General features: G+C 33.1%; 2 protein-coding genes across 2 annotated transcripts; one reads left to right on the plus strand and one right to left on the minus strand.

Moving 5' to 3' along the window:
* Positions 1–144: 144 nt before the first annotated feature.
* LOC137834884 (chaperone protein dnaJ GFA2, mitochondrial-like) lies at positions 145–10063 on the minus strand. The gene is made up of 18 exons (XM_068643111.1): positions 9725–10063; positions 9498–9588; positions 9171–9257; positions 8828–8910; positions 8608–8691; positions 8459–8497; positions 7692–7781; positions 7106–7156; positions 6930–7017; positions 6739–6803; positions 6575–6649; positions 6256–6328; positions 5762–5853; positions 5591–5662; positions 1265–1321; positions 1132–1180; positions 897–963; positions 145–617 (listed from the first exon to the last, which is right to left on the minus strand). Exons 1-18 carry the CDS (start codon positions 9794–9796, stop codon positions 521–523), a joined length of 1332 nt encoding a protein of 443 aa, XP_068499212.1. The 5' UTR covers positions 9797–10063; the 3' UTR covers positions 145–520.
* Positions 10064–16994: 6931 nt separating this feature from the next.
* LOC137834885 (FT-interacting protein 1-like) lies at positions 16995–20387 on the plus strand. Its single transcript, XM_068643112.1, has one exon. It carries the CDS (start codon positions 17773–17775, stop codon positions 20191–20193), a length of 2421 nt encoding a protein of 806 aa, XP_068499213.1. The 5' UTR covers positions 16995–17772; the 3' UTR covers positions 20194–20387.
* The last annotated feature ends 2430 nt before the right edge of the window (positions 20388–22817 follow it).

A 22817-nucleotide genomic window follows, 5' to 3' on the forward strand; every position in this document is an offset into this window, starting at 1 on the left:
AAACCAAAGTAAACTAGTCCAAGAAAAAGTATTGAATTCACCAAAGCATTTAAAGATAATGTTAAATTCGTGCCTTTGGTGACCCCACAAAACTGAAATCACAACTTTTTAAGCATCACTAACATAATAAGAAAACAGTATCACTGATCCAGAGACAAATGAATGTGTATTGTTTAATGTTTCAAGATAATAGTGTGTAGAAATGATGTTCTAGTTTACCCATGGCCCAATTATAAAGGTTCCTCTATATGTGATGTGATGATAGCAGGAAAAAGAATCACATTCAGTGATTTGCGCCCTTGTTTATGTCATAAGGAAACTATATACAGCAGTGACTAGAATACTAGCCTATAGGAACAGCAGCCTTCTAAAATTAAAATTTTGAATTTTATCATCACTTGGTTGAGAAATATTACATATAAAAAAAAGTGGAAGGGACGAATAGAATTACCAGTTCTTAATCCTACAAAACTTCATCACCCGCCTAGTTGAGCATGATTTGGCAACTCTTGCAATGCTTTCAACCAGAAGCAGATGCAGCTCTCTGTTTATCAAAATCCCCTTGCTCTTCCTTGGCAAACTCTTCAATCAATTCACGCTGCCTCTCTGACAGGTTGCTGCAGAACAACACACAAAGAGATCAGTTATATTATAAACATCTATCAGACCATCACAAAGAAAAATCTTTCCCTAAACAGCCTGATCCTACACTATTTTTATTTGTATGGTGAGCAAGAGGAGTTGACTCCCATTTGAAGCCTCCAAAACATGATTTGGACAAAAGTGAAGAGACTAACTTTAACACAAATCAGGGTTTGGAGCTCTTTCCAAATGGAAATTCCAGCATGTACGTAGTAGTTCATAAACCACATTCAAACATCAAATGTAACACTCACTTTGGAATGCTGACGTTAAAATGAACGTATTGATCCCCAAGTGTGTAAGAATTTTTTGTCTTGATCCCTGTTAAGAGAGCAAACAAGTTAATAAAGATGAAAAAATCACCTTAAACTGAACACTTTAGAAATCCATTGAATAGGTTCATGATGGAACTTCAAATATAATTTTACACCATGCTGCCTAGTAAAATACTCTCAAATTATCATCAGCATACAGTATCAAATAACTCACCCTTTTTTTTCAGAACCACCTTTTGACCAGGTTGGGTGCCAGGACGAACCTGCCAAACATGACCCATCATCAAACATCATCGGTTACTAAAACCAAAATGCCATGAGAAATTATGCGCAATAGCAACACAAACCTTAAGAACAACATCTCCAGTAAGAGTTGGGACCTGAATAGTTCCACCCAAAATTGCCTGAAAAATAATATAGCATTTAAATTATTTTGAGTAATATTTAGTACTCCCCATATTGCAACACAAACCAATAGTACGATGTTTCAGATCCTGACCATTTACAAAATAGAAAAAAAAAACATAAATCTACCAGAATCAACCACGTTTATGATTGCTAGGTCAACCACAAATCCATTTACATGTTCGAAGCCTTCAAGTCAATCAGGAACAAACTAACATTCTCCAAAACCCACTGTTTTTTTTTACATCCATGAAGATTTATAATTGGCAGAGCTACTTCATTTAACTAGTTCTTTTGCCTAAAGATTTAAAAACAGAACTCCTAACGAGCACATTTAGTTTCCAAATGGTAACTTTCAAAATTGAAAGAGGGAATGCAGGTGCATGGATTAGAATGGAAAGTCATTTGGATGCTAGCATCGTATTGGAAGAACAATCCAATTCTTAAAATAAATGCAGAAGCAGGCCAGTCAAGAGAAACATTCTTAGAGGAATTTCCACTATTTTTTTTCCAAATAAATGCATTCTTAGAGGAAAAATGAGTGTATAAGTTGAGTACCTTACCAAACCAGTTTGGTAAGATTGATTTAGGCTTAAATTGCACTTTCTTAAGATGGCATCAGAGTCATTCAGAATCTATCCTAGTAAGGTGTTGGGCCTCGTGTCACCCACTATTGGGTTTCCCCTAGTCCCACGCTTGAAATGTTCAGTCATTGATGTGTAAGGGGATGTGTTGAAGAGTCCACATTGATTGAAAATAAGGTCAAATTATACTATATAGGCTTTGTAGGATTGAGTTAGGCTTAAAGTCACTTCTTAAGAGTCTCATTCATGAAATAAGTTAAATCTTTTCCTACATAAAAACAAGGTCATGATTAGAAGATGAAGCATCCCAACAAAATCAAGAGAAGACAAGTCTGTGAATGAGCCTCTTGTAATGTGTGTTATAATTTCTTAGTACCCTTCAATGGGGATATACAAAGTTTGTGGAGTGATACACAATTGGGGTGGTTAAAAATTGTAAAAGTTGTAATTATTGCCAATTCACATCAATTGTGCTTTGTTCCATCTTATCTATTAAGCATGTGCATGATTCCATTGGTTTTCCCCAACATTATATCAAAGTCATGGTGGGTGACACAAAAGTTTGAGATGTTGATATGATGGAAAAGTGAACTTTAGATTTGGTAATACCATTCAAGAGCTTATAAAGTAGCAAGGTCTTAATTTGGCTTTAGAAGATGAAAAAGTTGACTTACATGAATGAAGAGGGTATGGAAAAAGATCCAAAATAACATTGTAAGCATGATTTGGTTAGCTCTTGAGATAAAGTATGTGATGAAGGACACAACATCAAAGGCCTTGTATGGGAGAAACTCAAGAACAACTATGCATCCAAGCAACTAACCAATAGTTTGTTTGAAGATATTCTTGTATCAACACAAAACGGACATCATAGGTAATCCCCATTACACTAATAAATTCAACCCCTTGTGCCATCTGTTAAATGCAGACAATAATCTCTAATGAGTAGAGATTGTTGTTGTTGGCCTAACTTACCAAGGCCACACAAACCTTTGATTCAAACATCGCTAGTAGGGAGCACAATGTAGAAGTTGGATGAGGTGACTTTCGCTCCAAAAGAATGAGAGAATGACGAGAAACGAAATTATTGATACTGAAGGTTGAGCATTAACCACGGAGGAGCCTAAGCAAGAAGGAGTCAATCAAGAAGACATGATGAATTGAGAGGAAGAACAAAATTGTAACATCAGTAACAAGAAACGAGCAACATGACTACTTTAGGGAGAGGAGAAAGATTTGCAAGAAGAGTGCAATAAATGAGGGAGCATCTGAAATAAACTAAGTTATCAATAGAGATAATGACAACTCTAAGGCTAACATGGTCAAAAACTTTGATGAAGATTGTAATTGACAACTGCAAGGAGGTTGCTATATCAAAATAAAAAGTGATGGATTTTACTACATCAAAGCACATTTGTAGAGACCATGTGATGTTTAACAACTTGAAAACTAGCTAAGAGTTTGACAATTTCACATCAGGAAATGGGGAGAAAATGAAAGACTTGAAAACTAGCTAAGAGTTTGACCATTTCACATCAGGAAATGGGGAGAAAATGAAAGACATTATGAGTGAGAAAATGGTTTGTATATTTTTTTGTTGCCAATATCACTTCATTGGAAAAGATGGCACCGCAAGGGTATGTTGGTACAAAGTGGGAATGCAGGTGTACAAGGGAGGCACTTGGTTTTGCGAGGAAAAAAAATGAGGAACTTTGAAAGGGAAGGCAATAGCGATACCAAGGTTGAGAAGGTAAAATTTTCCAAAGAGGTGGTATTCTGAAACTTTAATTGAAGGAAAAAGTGTTGGAAAGAAAAATAAATTTCCAAATAATCGTGGTAAGTGGAAGGTATTTTCAATTCTTGGACTCCAACGCCATAATGAGAGGGTATGTGAAGAAATGGGTTAACCAGGGTTATTGATAGTGGATGGCAGACTATGGCAGTCAGCCAAAGAATGCATTCTGGCAAATGGCCAATGTACGACAACCAATTTTAAAAACAAAATACATACAGATTGATAAATATTAAAAAAATGATGAAATAAGAAGTCCAAAACTAACAATAACATCAAGTTTTTTACTTCAAATAATAAAAAAATGATAACAAAATAGCATGTTCAAGACAGGCACGGTGGTTGGTTGGAATAATCCAAGGTGGAAGTAGAAAAAAAAAAATATATTAAACAATCAGAGAGATCATTGGGTGGTTGCTGGAGATAGTGGTCACAGTTGTTGGGTGGTTGTGGGATAAGATAACCAATGCCTATTGAGTCTCGTTCATGAATGGAGTCATATTTTTTTCCTTTATAATGAAGAGATCATGAAAAGAAGATGAAACATCCCAACCAAAGCAAGAAAAGAGAGCAGATGCAAGCGTGTGATCACTTTTGAGTGTCTGCTGTAATGAATGATATCCTTTCTTAGAACCCTTGAGTGGGGGGTATTATTAAGGCATGTGTAGTGACAATATGTAATGGGTGGAAATTCTAGTAATCATATTTGAGATGGAGAAACTATTAGTAGTTAGTATCTTATGATTCACGATACGTATTGTACGAAACGATACGGTTTCACCCTCCCACAATACGAATCGTGTGAAGAATCTTTTTCGTCCCTGAATCTTAGCTGTATCATGCGATTCGCACAAAGAATCGCTGAATCCCGAAACGAAACGATTCCGTATTGTGTGAATCAGTGTAGATTTTAAAAAATGAGTAAATAAAAAAAGATAGACATAATTTGTTTAATAACATGTATGCACCATAGAGGTTGTTTTGGTGAAATTGTGTGGTATATATATACATATATATATATAATTTATTGTATCTTGTATGTATACATATCTTATATATTTAAGTATATATTAAATTTTTTAATGTTTATGAATCTTACGATTCACGATACGAAACAATTTATGATTCATAATATCAATTCTCCGATACACTACTTGTATCTCGATTCTACTACCATGTGAGACAATTCTATGAATTTAACCAAGAGGTGTTTGAATCAAATCAATTACCATGTGGGTGATTCCATTGCTGTGTTTTTTCCCAACACATCATGACTATATAATTCATATATTTGCCAGATCATACCTTCTTTCACCATGGAATATACTAGAAGTGTAAACAAAAATGTAAACATCCCCAATAAAAGCAATTGATATTATAAAAAATACAGATATATACATAATTTAATTACTGTATAGCATGTTTGCATCTACGTTTCAAATTCACATTATTCTTCAAATCTGCATAACAAATAAGTAAACAACACAAAAGTAACTTTTAGTTGCTTCAGGCTGATCGGTGTCTAGAGGCAACTGACATATGTGTCAAACACGCCCCTAGTAATGCTAGGGGAAGGCGATTTACACAAAAGGCTTACTTTGGTAAAAAAAAAAAGTTTACCCCTCTCCCCTCCCAACCCCAATGAAGATGTCACAACTCCATATAGTGTTAAGATTAGGTGGACCATTTCACATGATCCCAAATTGACAACAAATATACAAAAAATATATTATGCCCAACTTGGCAAAACACTTTCTCTATCTAGGCCTACCAATTAGCTTCCCCAGAATTATAAACTAATACTACAAACAAAATACAGGCATAAGTTAAAAGAAAGCTGGAAAAAAAATCAACTAGAATTAGGCTTAAAACTTTTAATAGACAAACATTACCTGAGTGATACTTAAGACAGCATCTACATGAATATCAGATCCTTCTCTACGGAAGACAGGATCGTCCCTGACCTGCACAAAGGAAAATGATAAATAAATGATTTGGCTTGTTAGAAGATGTAGGAGAAAAATGAAAATCATGACCAAGCAATGAATATATTGAACAGTCACCTTAATAGTAACAAAAAGATCACCAGGATTATCTCCATCGGGATCTGAACCGCCACTTCGATAAACCTTTATAGTTTCATTGTTGTCAATCCCTGCAAATGTACAAGCATGCCAATCAGTCAACCCATTTTTTCCTTTTAGCTCCCTCAGTTAATAAAATCAAATTAATCAATAGAAAGATAGTCAACACCCAATATCGCTCTAAATTATTAAAAGGTAAGTGATCAAAAGCATCAACTTTACTATTGTAAAAAACTGTAGCTTCTTTCTGTTTGTGTTTGTTGCCAGATTAATACTAATGTATAATGGCAAAACTCAGATTTAGTAATGGATTTCTTTCTAGCTTCTACCAAACAAATTTTATTCCGAAAAGCAGTATAAGGAAAATCCATAGGGAAACTACTCATTCATTTGACTTTTTTCTTTGAAAATTGTAATATGAATATGATTCACACAATAACAATGCATTGTAAAATTTTAAAAATAATGCTTACCAGCCATAATATCCAATTTGACTGATTTTGTTCCTTTGGTAACCTTTGCCCCTTTGCATGACTTGCAGAAATTCTGACACCAAGAAAGAAAAGAACAAAATTACTAGCAATTGGTATGAAAAATCAGTACAAACACATGCATATGATGAACCTACAATATTGATTGTATAATTTCTTTAAAAATTAATGAAATAAGAATGAAAAAAAGCAACAATATTAAGCAACACAGAAAGTTACATGAATCAAAGGCAAATCCATCATATCCAAATTTACAGAATAAGAGAATTAATATGAAAAAAATTAAACATTTGCATCATACCGATACAATTTTGCCAGTTCCCTTACATGTACCACAAGTACTCTCCATCCTAAATATGCCAGTTTGTACAAATGTCTGGACATATAACAAAAGCCATCAAGTTAACATTTATCATAACAATAATAAGCATTATTAAAGGAAGTTATATTTAAGACAATACTGACCACTCCTGCCCCTTTACAGCGCTTACAAGTTTCAGGTCTTGTACCAGGAGGAACACCACTCCCACCTGAAATAGTCAACAAAGATAAAGAATTTGTCACCTTCCAGGACCATAGGCCTTGCAAACTAAACTACATGTAGTAGAGACCGCTAAGAATTAAGCATGTAAATTATGTTTAAGTCATGAGCATACCACAAGTGTTACAGAGCACTTCTGTTTGAAATGTAACATTTTTGGTGCATCCTCGGACAGCTTCCATAAAAGATAGTTCAATAAAAGTCTGTGAACAATAATAGAACAAGCTGCATTTTCTCAAACAAGTCCTGGAATAGTTAAAGATGTCCAGAAGATATGAAGATAGAAAGAACCTTGACATCTTCTCCACCAATATTCTGATGAAAAAAGTTCTTGACAAAATCCTGATCACCATTTGAGGGAAATGGTTAGAGGATTAAAAATCACACTAGTCTTCAAATGTGGGACAAGTAATTCAAGCAAATTTCTTAGACATTTTTGTTCTATTTTAGTGCAATAATTTATTGAATCACTATTTTCTAATACTCTTTTCTACTACAATTAAATTTAAAAGCAGGAGAGGCACAACCAAACATAACAATTACAAATTAGGATGCTTGATTGCTTGTATGATTATTGAAGCAAGCGCATTTGTAAACTATTTAAAAACTAAATAGATTATTCTGCCATTAATCTGAACCACTAACTGATGCAGTTGTGTGATTAGTGTCTGAACAGCACGCAACAACAACAGATCCTTCCATTAGAACATCACATGTTTAACAGTAGAACTGCATACATATTCATTTCTACTAAGAAAAAATCCTAATAAAAACTCTACAGCAATGCAGACTAAACTACTAAAAAATTATAGAGGATCAACCAATATACAATTAGACATGACCAATAGCAAGAATATCGAAAGCAGCAAGTCATTACATGATCTCGGAATATCTGCTCGAATGGATTAAAGCCGCTATCACCTTCAAAACCAGAGCTTTGTTGGTTTACAAACGCATTATGGCCAATCTACAAATCCATATTAAATCAAATCAAATCATAGAGATAATTAATAAATAAGATAAAATAAGAGCATGTTTGGAAAAGATTAATTTCGAGATTTCAGACATTTTTGGGGATTACAGTTGTTTCCAATATCAGCTGTGTTAATCTTTAAGATTTGTAAAAAGCATTTTTTTCTGAAAATTAAGCTGACTATGAATCTAGAAATTTGCAGCTTATAACTATTTTCCAATAGCCTTTTTTCCCTTTCAGCTTTATACTTTTTTTCTTATGTAAAAGCTGATTTTTTTCTATTGAATTCAAACAAAATTTATTATCTTAAAACTAATTTTGAACAAACTTACTGTAAGAAAAACTAATTTTGATTATATAATCTATAATAATTGACTATACATATCATATAATCAATTATTGCAATAACATGATTTTTACAGCTCTCGCAAACACATCTAAAACAAAAGGTGCTAATTTTCACTTCATTCAACATTTTCCCCCTCAAATATCTCTATCCTCCAACTCCATAAAACAGAGGTCTTCTGCTCAAGTCCAGCTATTATTTCCTTGTTATATTATGATCTACAATGTAGGTGTCTTGTGCATAAAATCAGTAACCTGTCCTATAAATTTACCCCAATAGTGTAACAGAAAAAGGTAACAAAAATATATCAGGAAAGACATAAGACCTGATCATACTGTTGACGCTTTTCCTCATCCTTCAAAACCTACAATGCAGTTATTCAAAGGGGAAGAGCCAAGAAAACATAAGCAAGTTCACTCATCACATAACAATTTACAGTAGAGCTCTAGGTAAATAACAAGCACAAGAGTACACCTCATATGCCACTGAAACTTCTTGAAACTTCTTTTCAGCTTCAGGATCATCTTTGTTTGTGTCTGGATGGAGCTTCTTTGCAAGCTGCATAACATGGAGAAAACAAACAGTAAATAAAATAAATACTTTATTTAAATAAGCCAAATGTTCACCTAAAACTTAAAAAATGTTTGCTGATACAAAAACACATGTATATTAATACTAGTAAAGTAAAACCTACCCCATAGTATGCCTTCTTAACTTCAGAAGTACTTGCATTCTTACTCACACCAAGCACTTCGTAATAGTCTCTAGCCAATGATGCTGAAAAGTCATTGAGGATATAAAAGAAATCATTCAAATGCAAGGGTCAATAAACAAATATATCCATCCAGGGGAATGACAAAAACAGATAATGCAGGGCTACTTCAATAAAAGTAGCATTAACTTCAGGCCACTTATACTTCACCACCAAAGGAAAAGACAAAAACAAGCCATGAATAACCAAAGAAGATTTTGAAATGCATTTCGATGTGACATCAGCAGGAATGGAAAGTAAGGCAAGCACACAAAGCATCTTATACCTGACCCATGAATGGACCTAGATGTCCCCCAATATGTATTAGCCGCTCCATACAGCAACCAGTTCTTCAAAGCAATACCATCTCCAACTGCAATTAGACAGAGCAGAAAAAGTTCAGCAAAAAAACCAGAAAATCATACCGTTCCTTTTGTAATAAGATGTTCAATATAACATCGGGAAAAATAATAATAGGAGCAACAACTGTCAAACTAATCCAAAACAAAACTGACTTATTCCACATATTCTCATTCCTTCGTATAATTGCACAACAAAATTAAAAAAACAAAAACAAGAAATTGAAACTTGCATTATTGTCTTCAACACATACCTTTTGGAGTTAAGTTCCCGATAACTCTGTATGGATTACCAAGTCCCGAACTCAATGTCCTATAACCCCTTTGGCACACTCCTTCACATATCTGAGATTTATCCAAAACAAATCAACCAAGCAAAACAAAATTCCATCAAAGTAGACAGATAAAACGTCTCAAAATTTGAAGTAGAATAATGAATGACAAATCAAGGGCGAGAGAGAGAGGAAGGGTTGTCCAGTACAGGTTCGTCAGCATGACGGAGGAATTTAGCGGGCAGAGATCGGAGGAGCCTAACGCCATTGGAACGAAGCATTTGGGAGCACCTCAATAAGAAAAGTTGAATCTTTGGAAGGAGAATTGGGGGTTTCTGGTTGCAAGCAATAGCCCTAAAACCCCTTCCAAAAACCCTAATGTGTTTAGCAATTGGAATGTTCTAGTTGTTAGGAAGAGAAGAGAGGCAAAGAAATGTTTAACTTTTTAAAAAAAAAATGTACTTTGCATTAATTTTATAGAATAAAGAGAAAAAAAAAACACAAATTTGTTCTCCAAGTGCATGTTTTCTTAACACACCTCTCAATATAATAAGGAAAATAACTTCTTATAAATTATAACTCATAATTTTCAAAAATATTCTTTTAAATATATTAAAAAGATTTTGTATTGTACATTTCAAAACCATTCTTAAAAAAATATATTTTATAGTAATCATAAAAACATAGTAAAATGTATAATTTAAGATGTATAAATAGAAAGACCTACACCAACTTATTGAATTGGATGTTACATCAAATCACTTATACATCTTAAATTACAGTATCTAAAAGATGTTAAAATTTTAAAAAGTTTTCCATAATTCCATTTTGATAAACAAAAATACATAAATAAATTATAATATTCCCATGTATAAGTCTTAAATTTGTTTAAATTTAATAATATATAATTCTTAAACATCAATAATAAATTAAGTATTTTATTAACATGTATGGTCTCTTCCAATCATATTTACACACTCAAGGGGCACTCTTTTATCAAAAGTCATGGCCACTCACATACAAAACCCTAAATATAATTTTTTATTACCATAATGCTTAATTGTATTAATTGAAATTGTGATTTTAAAATTTAATTAAAATTAAGTAGAAACATTATTTATACAACTAATTAGAGAATTTTTTACTATAATTATGGGAGTTATTATTATATTGTAGTTGTTATTATTAGTTTTATTATATGATTATTATTACGTCATCGTAAAAAGTTTCATGAATTTATAAAAACAAATTAGTATATTTGTAACCATGGTTTTTTACAACATTCTTATGAATTATGCTTAAAAATAAAATAAAATTTAAATAAATTATATTACTCATTAAATGGAACTACTTAGAGCTATGGCTTCATCAACCATTACAAATATTTTTAAGTAATAATAATATTTGATTACTCATTTTTTATAATAAACTTTACTCTTTTATTTTTTATATTTAAAAATCACCCCTTTAAATCTCTAGCATCTATATTTATCATATTAAATTTCTTTTAGTCATTTGTAAATAGAGAATAAAAGATATTAGAATTGGTTTAAATAGAAATTACAATATATTAAAATATTATGTAAGAATTTGTCGACAATAGAGAGATTGGTTTCAAATTTGATAAATTCTCATTGAAGGAGTATGGTATATATATACAAACAAAATTAAAATTACTGAAAAGGAATATAAAACCTAATTATGTCACATAATAACTAATTATATCATATGATAATTGATATATAATTTTCTTAATAACTAATAATATCATATGATAACTGGTATATTCTTTAATACTCCCGTCAAGTTGGAGAGTGCAAATCAAGAACTCCTAACTTGTTGCATAAAAATTCAAATTGCTCTCTACCAAGTGCTTTTGTAAAAATGTCTACCAACTGCGTCTTTATAGAAACATAACATGGATGAATCTCACATGCTTGAAGTTTTTCTCGAATTATGTGATAATCAATCTCAATGTGTTTTGTACGTTCGTAAAAATTGGATTAGCTGCAATATGTAAAGTTGCTTGATTATCACAAAATAACAAAGTCGGTTTGTGCAATTCAACCTTTAAATCCCGAAGTATATATCTCAACCAAGTCAATTACATACAAGTATTTTTCATTGCTTTGTATTATGCTTCTGCCGATAAACGTGATACATTTGTTAGTTTCTTCGATTTCCAAGAGATGAGTGATGATCCGAGAAAACCACACTAACCAAAAACAAAACACCTTGTAGTACGACATCCTCCCCAATCAGAATGACAATATGCATTAAGAGTTAAATTATTTTCATATGGTAGAAAAAAATCTTGACCTGAGGTCCCTTTAATATATCTAAGAACTCGTAACCATAAGATTTAACAGTAGTTGCAAAAGTGGAGAACCAATTTTGTGATGCTTGTTTTAAACCATAAATAGATTTTTGAAGCCGACAGAACAGATTCTCCCCCTGTCGGTGCAGATCAAGAGGTGGAGTCATATACACCTCTTCTTCTAATGTCCCATGAAGAAATGCATTGTGCACATCAAGTTGATGGGTATAACAGTTGCGGGAAGCAGCAACAATTAGTAAACAACGAAGAGTGGTGAGTTTGGTAATAGGAGAACAAGTTTACTTATAGTTTATACCTTTAACTTGGGTGAAGCTCTTGGCGAGCAAACGAGCTTTATATCGTTCAATAGTCCCATCAAAATTATACTTCATTTTATATACCCAACGACAACCGATTGGTTTGTGCCCCAATGGAAGAGAAATCATATGCCATGTTTTGTTGAGTTCTAGTGTTTGAAGTTCAACAGACATGACTTGGCATCAAAGTGGATCACGGTCAGCTTGCTCGAAGGAAGATGGTTCTTTTTGTGTTGTTAAGAGGGCTAAAGAGGCACAGTGATGAGGAGAAAAATGAAAAACATACAAATGAGAAGAAAGGAGATACCTTGTACCTTTGCAGGAACTTGATTGCGTTGAATAATGATTAATGTGGGAAGACATGTCGTAGTCTTTTTGCCATGCAGTAGGTTAAATATGACAGGTGGAACGACGTAGAGGAGGTTCATTGAGGGTCAAAATTGGTGACAGATTTGAGGGTTCTGACGTCGCGAAAAGTGAGGAAGAAGACGGAGTAGGCAATGGAGAATGAGATGAGGATGGTATGGCTGTTTCTGGGGATGAGGATTCTAGAATAGCGACATCATATGAAGGTGTAGGTGATTCGGGATTGTGAAGTAAGGGAAGCGTGGAATTGGGAGAAAAATTAGGAGAGGATATCAATGAATTAGTGTATCAAAAGAAATGTTGTGAGGTAGAGAAAAATATGGTGATGAATTTTGAGGAAACTGGAATGTTTTGGAATGAAAAGGGAAAATATTTCTTGAAAATATACGTCATGGCTTATGGATATTTTTTTTGTTTGTAAATAAAAAAATTTATACCCCTTTTGGCCATGTGGATACCCCATGAAGACACAAATAGATACACTAGTGTCAAATTTTTGTTTAGGGTGGACATTGGTCGCGTAACATTCACAATCAAAATACCTGTAAATGTGCAAGAGAAGGAGGACGGTTATATAAGACCTCAAATGGAGATTTGTTAGATAACAAAAGTGTTGGAATTCAGTTTATGAGGTAAACTGCAATTAAGACACATTCCTCCTATAATTCAAGTGGAACATTTGATTGAAACATGAGAGAATGAGTAACATTCAAAATGTGCCGATGTTTTTGTTCAACAACTACATTTTGTTGTAGAGTGTGAATGCAAGAATTTTGGAGCTCGATTCCTTTATTTTGAAGAAAACTGTGAAGAGGAATAAATTTTGTGTCATTATCCACTCTTATCGTTTGAACATTTGTTTGAAATTGAGTTTTGACGAATTGTATGAAATTAGTTCATAAAATTTGTGTCTCTGATTTATGTTGCATGAGAAAAGTCCACGTGCAACGAGAAAAATTGTCAACAATTGTAAGAAAGTAACGAAAATCAGTGTGTAGAGGAATTTTATGAGGATCCCAGACATCACAATGTAAAAGTGAAAAAGGAAATTTTGTGGTTATTGAGCTTTTGGAAAAAGACAGGTGTGTCTGCTTAGCCTTTGGACAAATTGTATAATTATTTCCTAGTTCTTTAGGATGATCAAAGAGTAAATGTGACATTAATTTAAAACGAAAAAAAGATAGATGACCCAGACGTAAATGCCATAAGTCGGACGACTGTGAGGCATGGAAAATAACTGATTTACCCTTTGATGGATGCATGTAGTATAGACCACCACATTATCTACCCAAGCCAATCATCTTCCCTGAAACCAAGTCCTGCAAAATACAAAATTCATGAAAGAATAGAATGCAACAATTTAGGTCCATTGTGAGTTTGTTGGCTGAAACCGATTTCAAGTTAAAAGATGGGACACATAGAACATTTTTAAGTGTGAGTTTGTGATTAAAAGTAACGGTGTCAGTGCGTGTGACTTGTGTCGTAGCACCATTCGGTAAATTGATACTTGTAATATTGGAAGATGTGGGTTTAGTTAAAAGAGACATGTGGGAAACAATGTGATTTATGGCGCCGATATCCAAAATCCAAGAACTTACGCTACTATAATTAACAGACACAAGAGTTGATGGAATCAAACCTGCGGCATTTACGTATGCGTCAACATTCCAAAAATTATTTTGATTTAATGCATTGATTGATTGAGCCCATTTTTGAATATGCTCCGCTATGAATCTTTGTACTGCACTAGAAGAAGTTGAATAAGATACTTCCTGAAATTTTGTCATGTTTGTCATGGATTGATCGTTGATGCCATTTAATTTGATAAGAACCAAGACATAGCCTGATTGATCTAATGATGAATATAGAACGAGTGTGAGGGATTAGTGGTTTTGATATCTGATGCAGAACCACTCGAATTGTCTGCCATGACAATATGTATGTTTTTAGAAAGTATGAAAAATTTGATAATAAAGAGCACCAAGATCGTGCTCTCATACCATGTCACATAACCTCTATCATAGAACAATTAATGCACATTGCAACAACCTCCTTCTCGATAATTATCATGTTATAAAAGAAGTTCAATTGTGACTTTACACATGTCACATAATTGCAAGATCAAGAAATATGGCATGAAGGTGAAATTAAACTTCCTTATTTCAATCAATAAAGTTAAGCCTATAAAAATTTGGCACATATATGTGAGAATTCATTATATTAAAACCTAATGCTTCACAAAATTTCACATAAGTTGAATCATAAAACTCATGTTATACTTATAATATTCAAACAAAAAGTATATCAATGTTCCTTTAGATAATACATCAACTCAATATAAAAATAATGATATTAATATAACTGTAACAATAACAATATTAAAACATATACTAACTATTTTGGGTATATAAGTAAAATTAATGGTGTACATAAAATTGTTTACAATAACAAAATTTAATTATGATACATACATGTTTAATAATAATGAATTTCAATAAATTCATAAACTAAAAAATATATAATATATCATATTTTATTTTCTAAATAATTGACATAAATTATCATTAATTTAAAATTAAATAAATTTACCTTAGCTATTTTAATAACTAATAAAATTCATTATTATTTTTAAATACAAGTATACATGCATATGCTTGTTGTTATTAATCATAAATAACATTTTTTTATTAATTGCATTCTAAGCATATACCATTCAAATAAAGTCTTTTACAACTCCAAGTGTCTATTATGAAAATGAGTTAATCTTGTATTATTAACAAGGTTTGAGACCCAAAGCACCTATCATGGACTTATTATCGGCATCTCACAACACAACCCTAACTCCCATAACATCCTCAATGGGTGTATAGCTTTCATCCATGACATTTTTTTTTTTATATATATTAACATGTTACAACTCTAATTATAATGTGTGAAAATGATTTATTAGTATATCATGCATAATGCTTAGATGATTTTGTAAAATTGTTTGAATTGCTAACTATATGTTCTTTTTTGTTTAACCATAATGTATGGAGGGTTGAATTGAAGATGAAGGATAAAGAATTTACCATTGGACCAAAAATTATAAGCAATAGGGCAAAATACTATTTCTTTAAGAAGAAAGATTTTAGGAAAGACATTGAATATTTCTTTTATTTGTTGGGAGAGAAATTTAAAAAAATTATAAGTTTCTTATTTTTAACAATGAATTTGGATGGAAATGTGCACGAGGTGTTGCATAATTCTTTTTTATAATATATTTTTCTAACTATATATATATTATTATTTTTGTTAAAAAATAGAGTAATAACTATTTTTAATTGATATAATACTTTCTATATAATTTATTTATTTCATTCTTTTTTCTAGTCATCTTAAAAAGTGAAGATAAAGTTTTGTACTTCTTTCTTTTTCTTTTATCATATAAAGATACACATTTTTCAATCTATTTGTTTTAGTTTCTTATCTATTTTTTTTAATAATATTAATCCAAACAAAAAATTAAAAGGAAAATTGTATTAACCTCCTTGTAAACCCTTTTTGGAATCCCTTTTAATTTTGAAATACACAACAATTTATTATTATATGATAATACTAAAACCTTTACTAGTGTTTCCCAATTAAATAGTGATTTCCAAGAACAGAGTTCAATCTAATCACATTTGCACTCGTGATAAATTTCGTAACTAGGAAAACTTTCTAATCTCAAGGCAAATATTCATTCCAGCAAGTAACGAACAACTTCATAAAGTGTCTTATGTATCTTAGCCAGAACCAACTTTAGATAAACATCATATTCCATTGCCACTGCATCATCAACTTTGTTCTCTTATAAAAAAGTTTACATGAATTGAATAAGAAATTCTTTAGGACTAAATATATATCAAGATTCAAACAGTGGTAAAACTCTAGAATGTGTTTTTGGTTTCTTCTATGTTTGAAGTTTCATATTCATCTTTTGTTGACTGTTGCATCACCCTTAGTCTTTGTCCATCCTAAAAAGTTAACACCAAAGCACCTGTGAACAACTTTTGGCAGGGATTGAGTTGGCAAGGTAAAATATGAAAATTTAAAAACATAAGCATGTGAAGATGGAAGAGAGAAATTATAATATACATTCTTAAAAGGAGAAGGGAAATACCACACAAGGAAAGCATCTTTGAGCAATGTCACAGCACAAGCACTTGAGCTAAGCCACCTTTGCTTTCTTGCTGCTTCAAATCTGCCTTTCACGTCCTGTTTTACTCACTTTTTCTCTACTTTTACATTGCTGCACATTGAAGAAAGAACTGATCCTTTCAACCAGTTCCTTTAAGCAAATAACCCCATTCATTAAGTTATTACATCACCTTCACACAAACCTAGTAAAAACAAATTCAACTATTTACTATTTAGCATTTCATGTTTCATACCAGATAACAATTGTCATGTTTTATAATCACTAAGATAAAACTAATAATTGCAGAAATGTGAGTTAACAAGAGGCCTTTTGTCCATTATTTTCTGGTTCTTTTTCATATTTAGATTACTACTACTAAAGCTCATGCAGCTTCTTCATCAAATTATTCCTTTCTTAAACCAAGGTAGTGTGAGGAGTTCTATTGTGTAGGAAAGTGAGACAACCGCCACCACTGTGTTTTCTTCCATCTTTTGCCTTCTTAAGTAGAATTTGGTTGCTTCAGAATCGAATATTGGGTTACTTGTGGATAGCCATATAAGCTTTAGCTTGCTGTGGCATAGATACAAGGAAGAATAGGATATGAAGGAGGCAGTGGAGATCATTGATGCTCACAAGTGCATTTGTTGAAGTAGAGTTTGAAAACCAATTAAAAGAACCAGAATTGTCCTAAAGAACCTGAACCCCACTTGGAATCAGAAACTGTTATTCCATTTGGATGCAACAAAACCTTACCTTCACCAAACTATTGAAGTCCAATCCCAAAGCTTCTTTTAGCTTTCCTACTTCAGAATTAGAAAACCTGTCATCTCCAACTTCACCAAAAGTACAAGAATGCAAATCCAACACTACCGATCTTCCTGATTGTCCATTCCCAATCACAGAAAATATTCTTACTGACATAACATCAAAAGCTGATCACAAAGAGCACACCCCAAAATCAATCACAAAAGGAGCTGAGAAAGTAAACTCAGCTGCAGTGTAGTGGCATTGATACTGGTCAAGATCTAAAAGAAAGCATAGAGCCTGTCCTACAGATAACACTGCAACTACACAAACAACAAGCTGCATTCGCCAATGATTCCAATAAAGAGAAGACAAAGAGGTGCTCCAGCCACAATGCACTCAGTTGGTCCTCAAGTTCATCCTAGTGGGCAAGATGAAGACTACAATCTGAGGGAGACCGATCCACAGCTCGGGGGGGAGCGGTGGCCAAATGCCAGAAGAGGGTGGATGACTGGTGGTGAAAGATTCACAAGCACACATGACCTTGTTGAGCAGATGTTCTATCTGTATGTTCGGGTAGTGAAAGCCAAGGATCTTCACCGCAGCACTCTTTCCTCAAGCTGTGATCCTTACGTGGAAGTGAAGCTGGGGAACTACAAAGGGAGAACAAAGCACATAGAGAATAAAACAAACCCAGAATGGAACCAAGTCTACGCTTTCTCCAAAGACAGAATTCAATCTTCTGTTTTGGAAGTCCTAGTGAAAGACAAAGAAATGTTGGGAAGAGATGATTGTATTGGAAGGGTGGCATTTGATCTCAACGAGGTTCCAACCAGAGTTCCCCCGGATAGTCCACTGGCTCCTCAGTGGTACAGACTCGAGGACCGGCGAGGAGGTGACATCATGCTTGCAGTGTGGATGGGAACTCAAGCTGATGAGGCCTTCTCAGAGGCTTGGCATTCTGATGCTGCCACTGTGTACGGAGAGGGTGTTTTCAATGCCAGATCAAAGGTTTATTTGTCACCAAAACTGTGGTATCTCAGGGTGAATGTCATTGAAGCACAAGATGTGATACCAAGTGACAGAAACCGGCTGCCAGAGGTTTTTGTCAAGGCGCAGATGGGGAGCCAGGTGTTGAAGACCAAGATATGTCCAACTAGGACAACCACACCACTTTGGAATGAAGATTTGGTCTTTGTGGCGGCTGAACCATTTGAGGAGAAGTTGACAATCACTGTGGAGGATCGCGTGCACCCTTCAAAAGATGAAGTACTTGGGAAGATGATCTTGCCACTGACCCTCTTTGAGAAGCGGCTCGACCACAGGCCAGTTCATTCGCGCTGGTTCAATCTTGAGAAGTTTGGTTTTGGAATGATGGAAGCTGATAGGAGAAATGAGCTTAAATTTTCAAGCAGGATTCACCTAAGAATTAGCCTTGAAGGTGGATACCACGTCCTTGATGAGTCCACTTTGTACTCAAGTGACCAAAGACCAACAGCTAGACAGCTATGGAAGCAGCCTATTGGGGTACTTGAAGTAGGCATCTTAGGAGCACAAGGACTCCTCCCAATGAAGATGAGGGATGGCCATGGCAGCACAGATGCATACTGTGTTGCCAAGTACGGTCAAAAATGGGTCAGAACCAGAACAATTGTTGACACTCATAGTCCAAAATGGAATGAGCAATACACATGGGAGGTTTATGATCCTTGCTCTGTAATAACACTTGGTGTTTTTGACAACTGCCATTTAGGTGGGGGCGAAAAAGCCCCTGCAGGCACTGCGGCCAGGGATTCAAGAATTGGAAAGGTAAGAATTAGACTCTCAACACTTGAAGCTCAAAGGATATACACTCATAGTTACCCACTTCTTGTTTTGCACACACATGGTGTTAAGAAAATGGGTGAGCTTCAGCTAGCCGTGAGGTTCACTAGCCTCTCACTGGCTAACATGATTTACATTTATGGCCAACCCTTGCTTCCAAAGATGCATTACTTGCGCCCTTTCACAGTTAACCAAATAGAGAGTTTGAGGTACCAAGCCATGAACATTGTGGCCGGGAGGCTTGGAAGAGCTGAACCTCCCCTCAGAAAGGAGGTGGTGGAGTACATGTTGGATGTTGATTCCAATATGTGGAGCATGAGAAGAAGCAAAGCCAACTTCTTCCGCATCATGTCACTTTTCTCTGGCATCATCACAATGGGGCAGTGGTTTAGCCAAGTTTGCAATTGGAAGAGCCCCATCACATCCGTCCTAGTTCACATTCTCTTCCTAATACTAATTTGCTACCCTGAACTGATACTTCCAACTTTGTTTCTCTACATGTTCTTGATTGGCCTGTGGAACTATAGGTTTAGGCCAAGAAACCCACCCCACATGGACACAAAACTGTCATGGGCAGAAGCAGTTCACCCTGATGAACTTGATGAAGAGTTTGACACATTCCCAACTTCTAGACCACATGATGTGGTGAGAATGAGGTATGACAAACTTAGAAGTGTTGCAGGAAGGATCCAAACAGTTGTTGCAGACATAGCAACGCAGGGAGAGAGGCTTCATTCTCTACTGAGTTGGAGAGACACCAGAGCCACCAGCCTCTTCGTAGTCTTCAGTTTGTGTTCAGCTGTGGTTCTGTATGCAACACCACCAAAAGTGGTAGCTATGGTAACAGGTGTGTATTATCTAAGGCATCCAAAGTTTCGCAGCAAACTTCCTTCTGTACCCATCAACTTCTTCAAGAGGCTTCCAGCTAGAACAGATAGCATGTTGTGATGCATAGCAAAGAGTTCAGTATGAATTTTATTCATTTTGTGGAATTTTACTTTTAATGTTGTAACTTACAGAATATCTGCTATTCAAGATCAATGTTCTCATTTCACAAAGTTAGATCCCTGATTCAGATTAGCATCCCTGAATTTTACCTATGTAACAAAACTCAAACACAAAATCAATGATACAAACACAAATAACGTAGTAACAATGTAAATTGTATTTATAATACATGCACAGTGTATTTATAATACATAGCAAAAAGTTTAATTTAATTTTTACTATTTTTATGTACAATATTTTGTGTTAGCATAATTCATTGGAAGCCAACTTTTAAACTGGTTATAAATATAATCTATATAAAAAAATGTCATTAGTTTTTTTTTATCAACAACAACAAATGTCATTTAGTACGGCAACTTTTTTTTATAATTGATGTATAAAGATGAATTTTATCGAATTTACAACTATTTGATAATTTTAAAATTGAGACAATTGGATAAGTTATTCTTGTAAAATCGATTTTAAAATAAAAAAAATCGTGTTTTGGAAACATAACTTTTAATTGTTTTTTCAATTTCTACTTGCAACCTAGTTACATCATCTATAATATATATTTGAAAATTCATATCTTGAAGGATATTTTTTTAATACTATTTGATATTGATTTTGTAGCAATGTAAAAAAAAAAAAAGAAAAAAGATAGAAACACCCATATAACTTTTTTTTCTTTCTCTCTTCAATCCTCACCCTTCTCTCTGCATACATTAACTATTTTAGAATTTGGTCAGACCACGTAGTTGAGGAGTTAAGAAACATTTCTACTCGATCAGATTATCAAATAAAGTAAGTTCATTTTTGCTCTAAAGATTTTTTATTCTCTGTTTTTCCTTGGAATTTAGTTATCAATATTGATGGGGTCACTTGAAAAGAGTAATAATCTCAACTTATTTTACTATATACTGAAATTATGTTCTGTTTGGATAACTTGCATTAGGCCCTTAAATTTTGAAGTTTATCCAGACTAAGAGAACAAAATTCTAGAGGTTGTGGAGGGGACGTGGTCCCAATATTCAATTTCTTTTACAGGGATGTTGTGTGTTTATATATTGTGTTGTTGTTCATATATTATTTAAAAATTGTAGAAATATTATATTTTGATGGTTTAGTATTTAAGTGTTATTTTTTTTATTGTTAAATAGACTTTTGAATATTGTGGATCGCGTTTTGAATGATATTGTATTATGAGAATGATATGAAATAATGTATGAACTGATGTTTGTTTGTGTATTAAGTATTGAAGCCTATTTAGTAACAAAGATCTCTGAGAGCTTCATTGATGATCTAAGTCACATAGACTAAGATATCATGTGGTGAGAAGCTGATGGGGAGTTCATGCACACCGTGACATATGAGATGCACGACTTGGATTGTATTGAACTTACATTGATCATTTCTCTTGGATTCGTTGGTAATCTTTGGATCAGGTGTTAGTCTCTAGTAGGACTTACTACTTACTTAATACGAGTCTTCTGGAAGGCGCGTCAATTATTATTATGTTTGTTGAATATCCTGGAAGTGTAGATCCATGTGGGTTTATGTGATTGTTTTATGTTGGGATTTGAAGATGATTAAATAATTGAGAAATTGATCCATGTAATTTGGTTTTCTCTTTTGATTTAATTGTGTATATTATAAAATTTTATTTTTACTAGCTTACCCTTACTTTTTACTTTTTTGGTTGTGTTGTGAATTATGATGATTGTACTATGTATACGAGCAGATGATCATATAGGTGTCAGAAAGTTTGAGAGACTTTATGATATTGTTTTGAAACTTATATTGTAAATATTTGTATTTATATAAGCTTTAATAATGTATTAGGAATGTTTTGAATTTTTTTTTAAGAGATATGTAAAACTTGTATTATAATAATTAGATGTATTTGTTTGGGTGTTACGGATTACAAGTGCATGATAAAACTCTTTAAAGATAAGACTATAATGCATAATTGATTACTTATTAATATCCAAAACTCAACTCAAAAATAAAAAATCTCACCAAATTAATAACTTAAAAAAATATATTCAATGAGTATGTAAACTTTTATAATTAAATTATGATATAAATATTAATTTGAAGAAATTTTGGTTTTCAATGTACTACTGTGTAGTATGACTTTAAATTAATTATTTTAAAATAATAATTTTATCATACATTTATAATGGAATGATAATATAACTGTTTTATATTATTAACATATTTAAATTAAATTCATTACAAAGGAGAAGGAAAATCATGAAACGAGAAACTTAAGTCCAGTTTGAGATATATTTTAGTCTTTAATGTTTTTAAAATTTTAAATATATAATTATTTTTTTAGTTTGTAGTTTTTTTTCCATTTTAAAAACTTGTTAATAAATCATAAAAATATATATGCACCTTTATATAAATTTGTGAAGAAAACATAATGGACAAAGGGAACAAAACAAAACAATTTTTAATTTCTTTTTTATGCATTTTGAAGGTTTGATTTGAAATCATCAACGAATCGAACTCAAAACAATATATAATTTCTTTTTTATGCATTTCACATTTCTTATATTTTCATTTATATATTAAACCAT

The sequence above is a fragment of the Phaseolus vulgaris genome, chromosome 5, assembly GCF_000499845.2.
Source record: "Phaseolus vulgaris cultivar G19833 chromosome 5, P. vulgaris v2.0, whole genome shotgun sequence".
In the NCBI taxonomy this organism is placed as follows: Eukaryota; Viridiplantae; Streptophyta; class Magnoliopsida; order Fabales; family Fabaceae; genus Phaseolus; species Phaseolus vulgaris.

Bases quoted from the DNA above. Each gene is read 5' to 3' on its own strand.
- LOC137834884 (XM_068643111.1), bottom strand. From the start codon at position 9,796: ATGCTTCGTTCCAATGGCGTTAGGCTCCTCCGATCTCTGCCCGCTAAA. The intron at 7,157-7,691 runs GTAATGACTTGC...AATGGTGATCAG, and splicing joins AGCAGATATTCCGAGATCAT to GATTTTGTCAAGAACTTTTT. The intron at 1,322-5,590 runs GTAATGTTTGTC...ATTATTTTTCAG, and splicing joins CTGTCTTAAGTATCACTCAG to GCAATTTTGGGTGGAACTAT.
- LOC137834885 (XM_068643112.1), top strand. From the start codon at position 17,773: ATGATTCCAATAAAGAGAAGACAAAGAGGTGCTCCAGCCACAATGCAC.